The sequence below is a fragment of the Ovis canadensis genome, chromosome 4, assembly GCF_042477335.2.
Source record: "Ovis canadensis isolate MfBH-ARS-UI-01 breed Bighorn chromosome 4, ARS-UI_OviCan_v2, whole genome shotgun sequence".
Taxonomy (NCBI): Eukaryota; Metazoa; Chordata; class Mammalia; order Artiodactyla; family Bovidae; genus Ovis; species Ovis canadensis.
In genome coordinates this window covers 92,965,954-92,979,303 of record NC_091248.1, presented here as the reverse complement: position 1 = coordinate 92,979,303, position 13,350 = coordinate 92,965,954, and the positions used below count along the sequence as shown (strand labels likewise).

Sequence of the window (13,350 nt, the reverse complement as noted above, 5' to 3'; positions counted from 1 at the left end):
TGATGAATAGTCCAAGATTGTAATTCTCAGTCCTTCGTATCAAAGGTGTAATTGTTCAAGTCCTGCCAAGATTTTAGCCAATGTCTCTTATTTCTCAAAACTGTCATGTTTGGGGCCTCAATTCTCAATGTTTCTTTGTATGTATACTCTTTACAATGGTACCCTGTGGTTTCTTCCCAAATGGTGTGGTGTCTGTTTCCCTACCCCTTGTGCCTAGGCTGGCCTTGTGATGAGCTATGATCAAAGGAGTATTGTGGAAGTTGTAATGTGCCCATCCTGAGCCTAGACTTCAGAAGCTTCATGTACTTCTGCCCTGTCTCTTTAGCCCCAGCCACTGCTATGAGAATAAGCCTGAACTAATTTGTGAGAGGATGAGGGATCACTTGAAAGAGAGCCAAGTTGTCCCAGATGAGGTCATTAAAGATCAGCCAGTTCTCAGGAAACCTGTCAACTGTCTGCATAAGTTAGCCCAGCTGAGATCAGCTGTAATCGGGCCCAGATTAGCAATTTATAGCCAGTTTACAGACTCATGAGAAATAATATATGGTTGTAATTTTAATCTAGTAAGTCTTGGAATGTTTGTTATGCAGCAATAACTAACTGATACTACTACATTTAGGCACATGAGTTGTTTAAATATCATGAAACAAGTGACAAATTGCACTTCAGATAAGTTGGAATGATTTACTTTCTCACCAGCAGAAATGCACTATGCCCTAACTAGCAGTTGTCTTCAATGTGTATTTTTTAGGTGCAACTTAATTAATTTAGGTGCAACTCAATTTAATTTGCATATACTTGATTCACAGGGCTGTTTTAAATATTTTTCGTGCATTCTTATTAATTTTAAATCATTGGCCAAAGCTTTTGAATGTCCTTTGTCCCATTATTCTCTTGTACACTTTTGTGCAAACACTTTCAAGCTTAGCCGTATGCATTACAGCATCCTGAAATCTTCAAATGGATGTTTAAGAACATTACTAGTAGAACAAACTAAAGAACATTAAATGGTGCTGTATATTAAGCACAATGCTATGAACTTCACATTTGTTATCCCACAGAACCCCAACAACTTTTTTCTCTTGAATATTTTTTATTAATTAGACTTGAGTTTAAAGAGGGACACTAAGTAATTAATGTGGGCTTCCATGGTGGCTCAGAGGTTAAAGTGTCTGCCTGTAATGTGGGAGACCTGGGTTCAATCCCTGGGTTGGGAAGTTCCCCTGGAGAAGGAAATGGCAACCCACTCCAGTATTCTTGCCTGGAGAAGCCCATAGATGGAGGAGCCTGGTGGGCTACAGTCCATGGGGTCACAAAGAGTCAGACATGGCTGAGTGACTTAACTTTTCACTTTCAAGTAATTAATATGTCATATCATTAGAGTTAGATTTAGTCTGAGATCTTCCCCTTGAAAGTCTGTCTCTCTTGATTCTTAGAACAGTGAGAAAATAAAAACAAAATAAAAAATGATTCAGGCAATGGTGGGGGGTGGCATAAATTCCACAGAGGACAAGCAGATTATATTCCCTAAGCAAAACCCATCATGAGAAACAACTGGGCTGGATGAGGCACAAGCTGGAATCAAGATTCCCAGGAGAAATATCAATAACCTCAGATATGCAGATGATACTACACTTATTGCAGAAAGCAAAGAAGAACTAAAGAGCCTCTTGAAAATGAAAGAGGAGAGTGAAAAAGTTGGCTTAAAGCTCAACATTCAGAAAACTAAGATCGTGGCATATGGTCCCATCACTTCATGGCAAATAAATGGGGAAACAGTGGCTGACTTTATTTTGAGGGGGCTCCAAAATCACTGCAGCCATGGTGACTGCAGCCATGAAATTAAAAGATGCTTGCTCCTTGGAAGAAAAATTATGACCAACCTAGATAGCATATTAAAAAGTAGAGACATTACTTTGGCAAGAAAGGCCCATCTAGTCAAAGCTATGGTTTTTCCAGTAGTCATGTATGGATGTGAGAGTTGGACTGTAAAGAAAGCTGAGTGCTAAAGAATTGATGCTTTTGAACTGTGGTGTTGGAAAAGACTCTTGAGAGTCCCTTGGACTTCAAAGAGATCCAACCAGTCCATCCTAAAGGAAATCAGCCCTGAATGTTCATTGGAAGGACTGATGCTGAAGCTGAAACTCCAATACTTTGGCCACCTTATGTGAAGAACTGATTCATTTGAAAAGACCCTGATGCTGGGAAATATTGAAGGTGGGAGAGAAGGGGATGACAGAGGGTAAGATGGTTAGATGTCGTCACTGACTCGATGGACATGAGTTTGAGTAAGCTCCGGGAGTTGATGATGGACAGGGAAGCCTGGTGTGCTGCAGTCCATGGGGTCACAGAGAGTTGGACACAACTGAGCAACTGAACTGGACTGAACTGAACTGAAGTATAACTCTAACAATTTTTAAGGTAAATAATATAAATAACTCAAGTTTATACATAAAGGAAAATTTAATGTAAATAATTTTAAGAACTCAGAACAAGTAAATGGTAAAATCACATTAAAAAAAATTTTTTTTTGGCTACGCCACACAGCAGGTGGGACCAGGGATCAAACTCACATCCCCTGCATTGCAAGTGCTGAGTTTTAACCACTGGACCACCAAGGGAAGTCCATAGAATCATATTTTAAAACCATATTATTTGAAAATCCACACTCTTCACCACTATCCTCCTTTCCTAAATAGAAATGTTACACTTCTGAGGATAGGGAACCCAGTGATATTTGGTTTTGGTTTTTCGGTCTGGCTGTGTTTCAGTGCCTAATCCATGCTATCATTAGTGAAAACTCCTTCTGCAGCATGATAAATTGTTGATAAACATTCATACTTCATAATAGACTGCCACTTTGTGCTCTTTAATAAGTTTTAAATATATATATATTTAGCTGGTCTGGGTCTTATTTGCAGCATGGAATCTTTCTTTTGTTGCAGCATGCAAACTCCTAGTTACGGCATGTGTGATCTAGTTCCCTGATCAGGGATTGAACCTGTGTGCCCTATACTGGCAGCATAGAGTCTTAGCCATTGGACAAGGGAAATGAAAGTAGCTCATTCGTGTTCAATTCTTTGCTTTCCCATGGACTGTAGCCTACCAGGCTCCTCTGTCCATGGAATTCTCCAGGCAAGAATACTGGTGTGGGTTGCCATTCCCTTCTCCAGGGGATCTTCCTGGCCCAGAGATCAAATCCAGGTCTCCCACATTGTGGGCAGATTCTTCACTATCTGAGCCACCAGGGAAGCCCCCAGATCTCCAGGGAAGTCCCTTTAATAAGTATTTTGATGGAAAGGTGGGTGAGGGCAAATTAGTCAACTGCCATTCTAACCTGATACTTCTGTTATCAAAACATTATAAACTTGAAGTCACAGTGAGGATTCCCAGGTGGCACAGTGGTAAAGAATCCACCTGCCAATGTAGGAGATGCAGGTTTGATGTCTGGGTTGGGAAGATTCCCTGGAGCAGGAAATGGCAACCCACTCCAGTATTCTTGCCTGAGAAATCCCATGAACAGAGGCTACAGTCCACAAGGTTGCAAAGAGTTGGACGTGACTGAGCAGGAGCATATTTAGATTACAAACTTTGTTATTTAACTTCCAGACTTTAAAATCTTTATGGTTCCCCATTACTTATAGACTTAATTCTAAAATCTGAAGCAGGGAATGTTTGGCCTTTTACAATCAGTCCCCAATCTTTCTTTCCAGTTATCCTGGGCTCAACTCTCTCTTTTTTCCAGTTAATTTGAACTATTCAAATGTGACAGTTTTCAAGTACATTCTTCCTTCAGTCCCTATACTATTCTTTCTTATTAGGATGCACTTCCCCTTTTGTTCATTCAATGAACTCTTGTTCTTCTTTTAAATCCTTCTTAGTGGAGGCCTCCAATTTGCCTGGCCATAATTAGCAAGCTTTCTCAGATCATAGACAGCACACCTCCATCTTAGCACTTACATCATATTGTACTTAAATATTTAACTTGACCACAAATTTGTATGCTCTCTAAGTATTATTCCTCTTTAAAATGAATCTCAGCAAAGAGTAAATATTGAATTAATTAATAACATTTAAATATACTCAATAGAAAAATAGCCAGTGAGAGAATACAAACAAACAAGAGGCATACAGATTGAAAAAGACAAAAGTTCCTCAATTCACAGACAACATAATTGTCTACATTGAAAATTCCAAGAGATCTACACAAAAGCTCCTTGAACTAATAAATGAGTTTAGCAAAATCAAAGGATACAAGGTAACTATGTCCCCCAAAAACTCCTATTTTTCTCCATTCTAGCAATGAACAAATCTGTGTTAATGATGTTTTCTATTTTCTATATTTTATGACGTCTTGACACCTTAGGGGACTTTAGGGGAGAGATTGCCCCTCTCAGGGCTAGCTAATTTCCAGAGGCAGAAAACAACTTTCCTATGAGCACATCTTTCATATACAAACCAATTCTGAGTCCATACTCTCAGTCATCTCCTATATCTAACTCTCACACATCAAACCAGTATCTTTCCTGCTCCAAGTCACCACTGGACCAAATACAGAGTAACTCGGTCCCCCTAGCCCAGAGTCCACTGAAATTATTCACACCATCAAATCCTAAATTTGTTTAAGTTTGCCTGCTCTGATTCCTCTATGCTTTCCTGCAAAGAATGACATAGAAACTCTCTCTGGGCTGTGCCCTCCCCTTGCCCTTGTGCCCCTTTGCTTCCCCACATGGCTTCTCATGGCTCTTGTTTCTAGGGATCTGTGAGTATAGACTTCTGTGAAAATCAGTGTTGTCTCTGCAATATCTCCATGTCCCTAACTGATTAAAATAAATCCCAGATACATTTTAATACAAGGTGAAATTCAAAATTAAAATTAATGCCTTTTACAGTAGTACGGGAGTCGCTCAGTCGTGTCCGACTCTTTGCAACCCCACGGACTGTAGCCTACCAGGCTCCTCTGTCCATGGGATCTTCCAGGCAAGAGTACTGGAGTGGGTTGCTATTTCCTTTTCCAGGGATCCTCCTGACCCGGGGATTGAACCCGGGTCTCCCGCACTGTAGGTGGATGATTTACCATCTGAGCCACCAGGTAAGTCACAGCAGTACCAAGTAAAATAAATGCTTAGGTAACAAAATATGTGTAGAATCTGAGTGCTGAAAACTTCGAATTCTGATGCAATCAAAGAACCTAAGTAAATTCAGAAATATATTAATTTTATGGATTAGAATAAGTGGGAAGATCATTAAAATATCAGTTTTTCTGAAATTTATCTATAAATTTAACATAGTCACAATCAAGACCCCAGCAGAAATTTTTTTTGTAGATACTGACAAACTGAATCTAAATTTTATAACACACGAATACATTTGTATGATAATAAAGCACGGAATTGAGAATAGCCAAAACATTTTGAAAAGAAGAACAAAATTGGAGGACTCACACTATTTGATTTTAAGACAGTATAAATCTATATAATTAAGATAGTGCAGTATTGGCAAAAGGATATATAGATCACTGGTATAGAATAGAGATTCCAGAAAGAGATCAATACAAATTTGGTCATTTTATTTTTTAAAATTTTCAAAGGCAATTTAATTAAGAAATGGTAGTCCTTTCAATAAATAATGCTGAAATAATTGGACATTTTATGTAAAAAAAATACACACAAAAAAAGCCCCATGACTTCACCATAAAAATAAACAAATAATGGACCAAAGACCTAAGTGTAAAATTGAAAATTGTAAAACAAAACATAAACTCTTTGTAAACTTGAGTTATTCAAAGAGTTTTTAGGTATGATGCTAAAAGCTTGCTTCATCAAAGAAAAAAGTTGATCAATTTAACTCCATCAACCTTAGTTAGAATCTTTGCTCTGTCAAAGATACTACCAAGAGAATGAAAAGGCATACCATTTCCCTGGGAGGAAGTATTTAGAGGTCACAAGTCTGACAAAAAACTTGTATATAGAAAGGACAAAACACTTTCAAAAGTCACAATATGGAAGGAAATAATCCATTCAAAAGTGGGCAAAAGTTTTAAATAAACACTTCACCAAAATTGGAAAATAATCATTATGTGGATGCTCATCCTCACTAGTGATTAAGAAAATGCAAATGGAAATCACAAAAAGGTTCTACTATACCTACACAACTGTCTGCATTTCAATCAGACAGAAAGTTTCTTGAATATACTACAAATGTTTCTACCTGTCTTCTGACCTTGCCACATTCACCTGGGATACCCTTGCCTTCCTTCACTGCCAACTCCCACTGATTCTTTTATACTCAAGTTGGACACCATTGATTCCGAGAAGTCTTCTGTTAGAACTTTAGCCTCATCCCCTTCACTTGGGTCTGGATTAGGGCCTTCATGGCCCTCCATGTGATCCATCACTTCATGTGTCAAATATATAGTACTAACTGGTTTAATGGTGACTGCAGCCACGAAATTAAAAGACACTCACTTCTTGAAAGAAAATCTATGACAAACCTAGACAGCATATTAAAAAGCAAAGACAGCACTTTGCCCACAAAGGTCTGTATAGTCAAAGCTGTGGTTTTTCCAGTGGTCATGGGCAGATGTAAGAGTTGGACCATAAAGAAAGCTGAATGCTGAAGATGCTTTTGAGTTGTGGTGCTGGAGAAGACTCTTGAGAATTCCTTGGACAGCAAGGAGATCAAACCAGTCAATCCTAAAGGAAATCAACCCTGAATATTCATTGGAAGGACTGATGCTGAAACTGAAGCTACAATCTTTTGGCCACCTGATGTGGAGAAATATCAGTAACCTCAGATATGCAGATGACACCACCCTTATGGCAGAAAGTGAAGAGGGACTAAAAAGCCTCTTGATGAAAGTGAAAGAGGAGAGTGAAAAAGTTGGCTTAAAGCTCAACATTCAGAAAACGAAGATCATGGCATCCGGTCCCAACACTCCATGGGAAATAGATGGGGAAACAGTGGAAACAGTGTCAGACTTCATTTTTGGGGGCTCCAAAATCACTGTAGATGGTGATTGCAGCCATGAAATTAAAAGACACTTACTCCTTGGAAGAAAAGTTATGACCAACCTAGATAGCATATTCAAAAGCAGAGACATTACTTTGCCGACTAAGGTCCGTCTAGTCAAGGCTATGGTGTTTCCTGTGGTCATGTATGGATGTGAGAGTTGGACTGTGAAGAAGGCTGAGCGCTGAAGAATTGATGCTTTTGAACTGTGGTGTTGGAGAAGACTCTGAGAGTCCCTTGGACTGCAAGAAGATCCAACCAGTCCATTCTGAAGGAGATCAGCCCTGGGATTTCTTTGGAAGGAATGATGCTAAAGCTGAAGCTCCAGTACTTTGGCCACCTCACGCGAAGAGTTGACTCATTGGAGAAGACTTTGATGCTGGGAGGGATTGGGGGCAGGAGGAGAAGGGGCGACCGAGGATGAGATGGCTGGATGGCATCACTGACTCGATGGATGTGAGTCTGAGTGAACTCCGGGAGTTGGTGATGGACAGGGAGGCCTGGCGTGCTGCGATTCATAGGGTCACAAAGAGTTGGACACGACTGAGCGACTGAACTGAACTGAATGATGTGACGAGACAACTTATTAGAAGAGCCAACTCATTGGTGAAGACCCTGATGCTCAAAAGATTGTCAGGAGAAGTGGGTGACAGAGGATGAGATGGTTGGATGGCATCACCAACTCAGTGGACATGAGTTTGAACAAACTCCAGGAGATAGTGAAGGACAGGGAAGCCTGGCATGCTACAGTCTATGGTTTGCAAAGAATCAGACATGACTTAGCAACTGAACAACAACAACTGGTTTAATTAGAGATTTTAATATTCTCAACTCTGATCTCCATTGAGTCAGAGATTCCATCTTCTTTAATATCTCCAGAGATTAGCATATTTTAAAAATTGTTGAGTGAGTGAATAAATTTACATGAGTAAAGTTCTATGTTCCTTCATGTAATCTCAGCATCTGCTTGACCTCCCTGTCCTAAATCGACCCAAGATTTTCTTAACTGCCAAGACAGCCACTGACATTTGTCAGTCTTGTGCAGGTATACTCACCCTTCAAAATTAAAATCCTTTTTTCCCTCATCAGAAAAGGTCTGCTTTCTCTGGGAACTTGCTCAGCTGACCAAGTCAGAAACCTGCCTTCTGAATTATTATCCTAAGCCTTTGGACCAGAGGAGTCTTCAAATGCTAATTTTATATCATTGGCTAGAGTTAGTCCTGCAGAGACAGACTGTGTCAGACTTGGGGGCATGAGCACAACTCCAACAATACGGTCCTTTACCACGTTTTTACTTCTGACGTTATGATGTAGGTCTGTTCCCTCAGGTGAAGCCCCTGGTCACCCCAAGTCATAGGTTCCTCAGCATTGTAGGCACCACTTGCTCTGTTTGCTTCTTTCCCTGCCTGTAACCTGAGATGGGCAGGCATGCCAACCCCTCCCTGCATCCTGCTGGACCCTGAGTTACAAAAGATGGAAACACAGGGTTGCACCGGCATCATGATAGTAAACAGAGTATGTATATAATTCTCCAAATACCCACATCATCTTACACCATTATGTGAGATCAGTATTGTTGGAGACATCGAGACTGTGTCATTATTATTGTATTTTAACAGTTTTTGGAGTGTATTAGAGGCTTGGTAAGTGTGACTAATAAATGGGTGATTTTAAAATCCATGGCAAGTTTCTTGAGATCTCTCCACCAAATATGCCTCATTTAAGATTAGGGTAGCTGATGTCAGTTTACTTTAGACTTGAGGTTTTCTGGGGGAAGTGAGATGGTAAGGAAATTACAGAGCCCCATGTAGCCTTGTTTTCACATCTGTAAAGTAAGATGAGGCTATTCCCAGACCATGAGAAATAAATGAGATCATGTGAAATGAGAGATAAACAGGACAAAATACAAGAGTGTGTATGTTGCCACTGGACTTGGCATGTAGAAGGTGCTTGACAAGGACTTTATCTATTCAACATGTGAAAATGGGAAACTTTGTGTACTTTTGCCTTCAGTATAAGAAAAGAAGCTCTTCATAGGAAAATAAAGCACATCTCAGGATTGTTGCATCAGTAACTTTTATGAGAGATATAACTTGTCAATTTATCTCCTTGACAGAGAGAACAGAGAGAAGGATCTCTGAGCCAAGTTGATGCTTCATCACTGAAAGCAATGAGGTGAACATCCTGGTAATTAGTGGAGGCAAAGAATTATCCTCTTTTTTAATTTGGGAAGAATGGTTTACTGGTTTTCTCCAAAATCTTGTCATTGGTTCTCTCTTTTTTTAAACAAAAATTATATAATTTTTAAAGGTTACTTTCCCTTTATAGTTATTATGAAATATTGACTGTTTTATTAATTAAAGGGATTATCCTTTATTGTGGTTTGGTGATCCTGTGCTAATTTAGAAATCGTGGACGCTGGTTTATGCAGAGTTCTTGCTTTTATGTAAGCCTCTGGTTGGAGACATCACACAGTTGGTTGATATTGCTGTTTACTGCTGCAGCCTGCATTAGTTTGTTCTTGGAGGGTTTTTTTTCACCTAGGAGTTGATAATAATTGAACTGTAAAAGTGTTTTGGAGAAATGTATGCCCAGCTTTCTGCATGGATCTTAGCTGAGATTTGAAAAGTGATCAGCTTTTATCTCATCTGACTGGGAGATCTAAGGGCAACAGGCAAAGAGAGGGGCTGTCCGTCAGGGAAGGGGGAGCCCTGGCACCCCCATCCCCAGGGGAATGAGGAAAGTCAAGTACTGATGATGATGTGCGTGTCTCCTTGGAGAAAGGGGGACAGCTGGTGAAGCTGCCTTCATTATCTTCCAAGGCTTCCAGTTCTGGAAAGTTCCGGCTGTGAGAGAGAACTCAAAACCAAGAGTTGAGTCGGTGAGAAGCGGCCCATCACACAATCTGGGACTTGGGACTCTCCTCTGGTGTTCAGTCAGGAGTCTGGAGTCAGGCCCTGCCTTGTGTTTAGTTTAGGGAGGATTACATTCAACACATGGGAAGAAAAAAAAAGAAGAAGATAACTTCTCAGAATGTGAACAACATCTAATGTAAATGATGCTGGGCTGAGAATGGGAGAAATAGAAAAGCTTTGTGAAGAATGCAGTTCTGTCAGAAAGTCAGAGTCTGGAGATTATGTCCTTCTAGTTCCAGCATTCTGACTGCGTGCAGTTCAATGTAAAACCCAGTTTGAAAGCTAGTCTTGCCCAACAATAGATTTTCCCAGGAAGAGGGCTATTTTCATCCTTTGCATTTGTAATTACCATGTTTGTTTTGTGTGTTTGCCTTGCGAATACAAGAAGGTGCCCAGGTAGGTGTGAGTGCTCACAATGATACATAACAGGAAAGTGTGTAAGAACGAGGTCAAGAACACCTGTCATAGGGCACCCGCTGGGGTGTCTGTACCACGTCCTTTCTGAACGCACTGTTTGCACACACACAAAAGGGCTGGGGTTGGGGCTGGATATGCCCAGTAAGCGTGCCGAGTGTTGGAAGGATGGGGCCGGCGGTAACAAGAATCAATATATATTTACGGCAGGGGCGGGGGAGGGGGGTGCGCGGAGGCTGCAGGGCGGGGCAGCGTTAATGAGAGCAAGCCCGGCTTGTGGTTGGTTCCGGAGTCTGGTACCCACAGAGGAGCAGGCAGGGAGGGAGGGGATGCGGGCGGGAGGATAAAGCGATGAAGTGCGCTGCGTTACCGCGCATGAGGCGCGGTTGTTGGAGCAGGGATACAGTGCGTCTCTGACCCAGCGGGCCCTCTCCTAGCGCACACACTCATCAAATCGCAAGCGCCCCTCCACTGCGGCCGTGGCCGCCGCTCTCCCCCGGCACCCAGAGCGTTACGAGAGCGGGTGGGTGCCACGGTCATCACACCCGGCAGGTCCCCGGCGTCCGGCGCACCATGCAGGGCACGAGCGCCCCCCGTCTCTAACCTGCGCGCGGATGGGAGCATGATCTGTGCCCAGGCCGGAGCTGCCAAGGTAAGCGGGCTCCGGGCGGGGACTCTGCCTACCGCCCCTTCCCCCGCCCTCCTCTGGGTGGCTTCCCAGCCGCTCTGGAGGCCCCGTCAGCGCCCTCCCTCTCCAGGGTCCAGGATCCACCCTCCTCCCCACCCTCTTGCTTCTCCCGCGAGGTTCAATTGTCAGCCTGGGGCGCGCCGCCACCCGGGCCAGGCAGGCATCCCCGGGTGGCGACCCCGGTTTGGGTACAACTGGCACACCGGGCCCTCCTGCCGGGCACAGAGAGAAACAAAGAAGCCCCCAAGCGGGTTCGTGGCGCCTCCCCCGGCCCCCGGCGCCCTCCCAGTGGTGAGGAGGTATCAGGGGAGGGAGCGGAGAGACCTACGTAATCCCCGTTACCAGCCCACACCCACCCCTTGTGAACTAGAGCTCTGGATTTAGGTTTGCCTCGGGCTCCCTTTTAGACAATTGTGTCCCAAGCAATGCCCAGGGTTAGCCAGCAAGCGCCCGCAGCCCCGCAAGCGCTCGCTCGTGCTTGCTCAGGGGGAGCGTGGCAGGTGCGGCCCTTGCTCCCCTGGGTGGTGGCAGGCGGGGAGGATGCGCGATGTGGGTGCTGCTTCAGCGCCTCCCTGTCCCAGGCTGCTCTACCGGGCCTGCCACCCGAGTTTTAGCGGGAGCAGCCCGTCATGTCGCCTACCGTATTGAGACCTGCACACGGGCGGGGAGGGCGCCGCCAGGAAAAACGCGTCCGGTCCATTTTTGGCTGGAGGTGCAGTTGCTCCTACCCTAGTTCGTGACAATGCAGCAAAATCCGAGGGCTCAACCCCCCGTTCCTCCCGTGCCTTCTGATGGCCCTGCCTTCTTGATGTCGCGGCCCCTTGGCCGAGTCGCGGAGTGTTGGGTGCGTGGTCTGCCTGCCTGTGTTGCATACGGAAGCTGGGCATCATAAGTTCTTCCTGGCGAATTTCAGCGCGTGGGGGGAGCTGGCAGGGAGACAGGCTGCAGAGCTGCCCGGCTTCCTGTGATTCCGGGCACAGCGCACCCCAGTCTGCACTGGGCTGACACCAGACAGCATGTGGGGATTTTCCTAGTTGCTGAAGATATTGTTTGACGTCGCTGTAGTTTTGTGCTTACTTCTCTTGGAATCTGCAGTGGTGCAATTCTCCTCTTGTTTTTATCTTTTTTTCTCTTTGAAAAGATAAGGCTGTGTTCAGCGGAAATGGATACAGGAAGAGCAGCATAGTTCAAAGACTAAGAGAGGCATCTTCTCTCTTTTCCTGGAATCTTAAGGCAATTTAGGAGGGCAGATGCCCTACCCTAAAAGGCCAGCCTTTAAAGACCCCGGCAGTGTCGTGGTCCAAGGCGTCTCAAAGCAGGTGGCCAGATCTGCGTTTCTCCTCAGCGGACTCGCTCCGGCTGTGGCTATTACGGTAATTCGTTCTAGATCGGGGATTCATTTTGAAAATGTGTGTTTTCCACTAAGAAGGGATTACAGTCCACATGTCTTCCCTGGTATGGTGTGTGTGCCTGTTTGGTAGAGAAATAGAATGTGTAGAATTCCCTGTTGCCCCCTTCCTCTGATTGCTACCTCCGCCGGAGTGTGGCATTGGGACAATATAGCGCTGTTTTAATTCCTAGACCTACCTACAGGCATATTGGACTTCAGAGTTTATGCTTAATAAACTGTGTTCTGACTAATTCTGGGATCCCAGGCTAGTACAAGTTGGCAGCTCTGCGGAATGACTGTTGTTTTTGTCCTGGGTAGTTATTTCATAAAGGCAAATTGCCTAAGTTTGTTCAGATTGTGACGTTATGGACTGGATAAGGAGACCACGTCTTGAGCTGAAACAGCCTATCACCGAATCAGTGTTGAGGGACTGCAGCTGCTGTGATGTGTGTATATAGCATCACTTGGTTCCTTTCACACGTCTGGCTTTGAAAGATGGGTGTTTTCAAAGACTGCTTTAAGATTTACCTTCTATGGTACTTGCATCAGTATTACTGTTATTATGGGAAATGCTAAAAGGCCAGATGTGATCACAGGAAGGCAAGTCTCAGGCATTTCATTCCTTATAGGTAATGTAAGTTGGACTAGCTGATTTCTGTCCTTCTATCCAGTTCCAGTATTGTGTGATAATGGTGGAGAAGTAAGAAAAGTTACTAAATTTAGCAAGGCTAATTATAGCCCCAAACTATGCAACCCAGGTATTGATGAAAGAATTTATGGTTTATTTTTACACCTGCATTGTTTTGAACCCCAGAGTCTGCATATTTCCCATAAAAGAAATTAGCCAACAACTCAAACAGGTCATTTTCTTTCCATCATATCAAGAGATTTAATAGGGATGGGGAATAGAGAAGAATGTTGGATTAACTGGA

At 43.4% G+C, this 13,350-nt stretch overlaps 1 protein-coding gene across 1 annotated transcript in view; it reads left to right on the top strand.

The window, feature by feature from the left end:
* The first annotated feature begins 10,711 nt into the window (after positions 1 to 10,711).
* HECW1 (HECT, C2 and WW domain containing E3 ubiquitin protein ligase 1) overlaps positions 10,712 to 13,350 on the top strand; it is a 488,368-nt gene continuing 485,729 nt past the window's right edge. Inside the window, exon 1 of the mRNA XM_069588229.1 lies at positions 10,712 to 10,992. Within this exon, the coding sequence (XP_069444330.1) occupies positions 10,963 to 10,992 (30 nt within the window). The 5' untranslated portion in view covers positions 10,712 to 10,962. The remainder of the gene's footprint in view (positions 10,993 to 13,350) is intronic.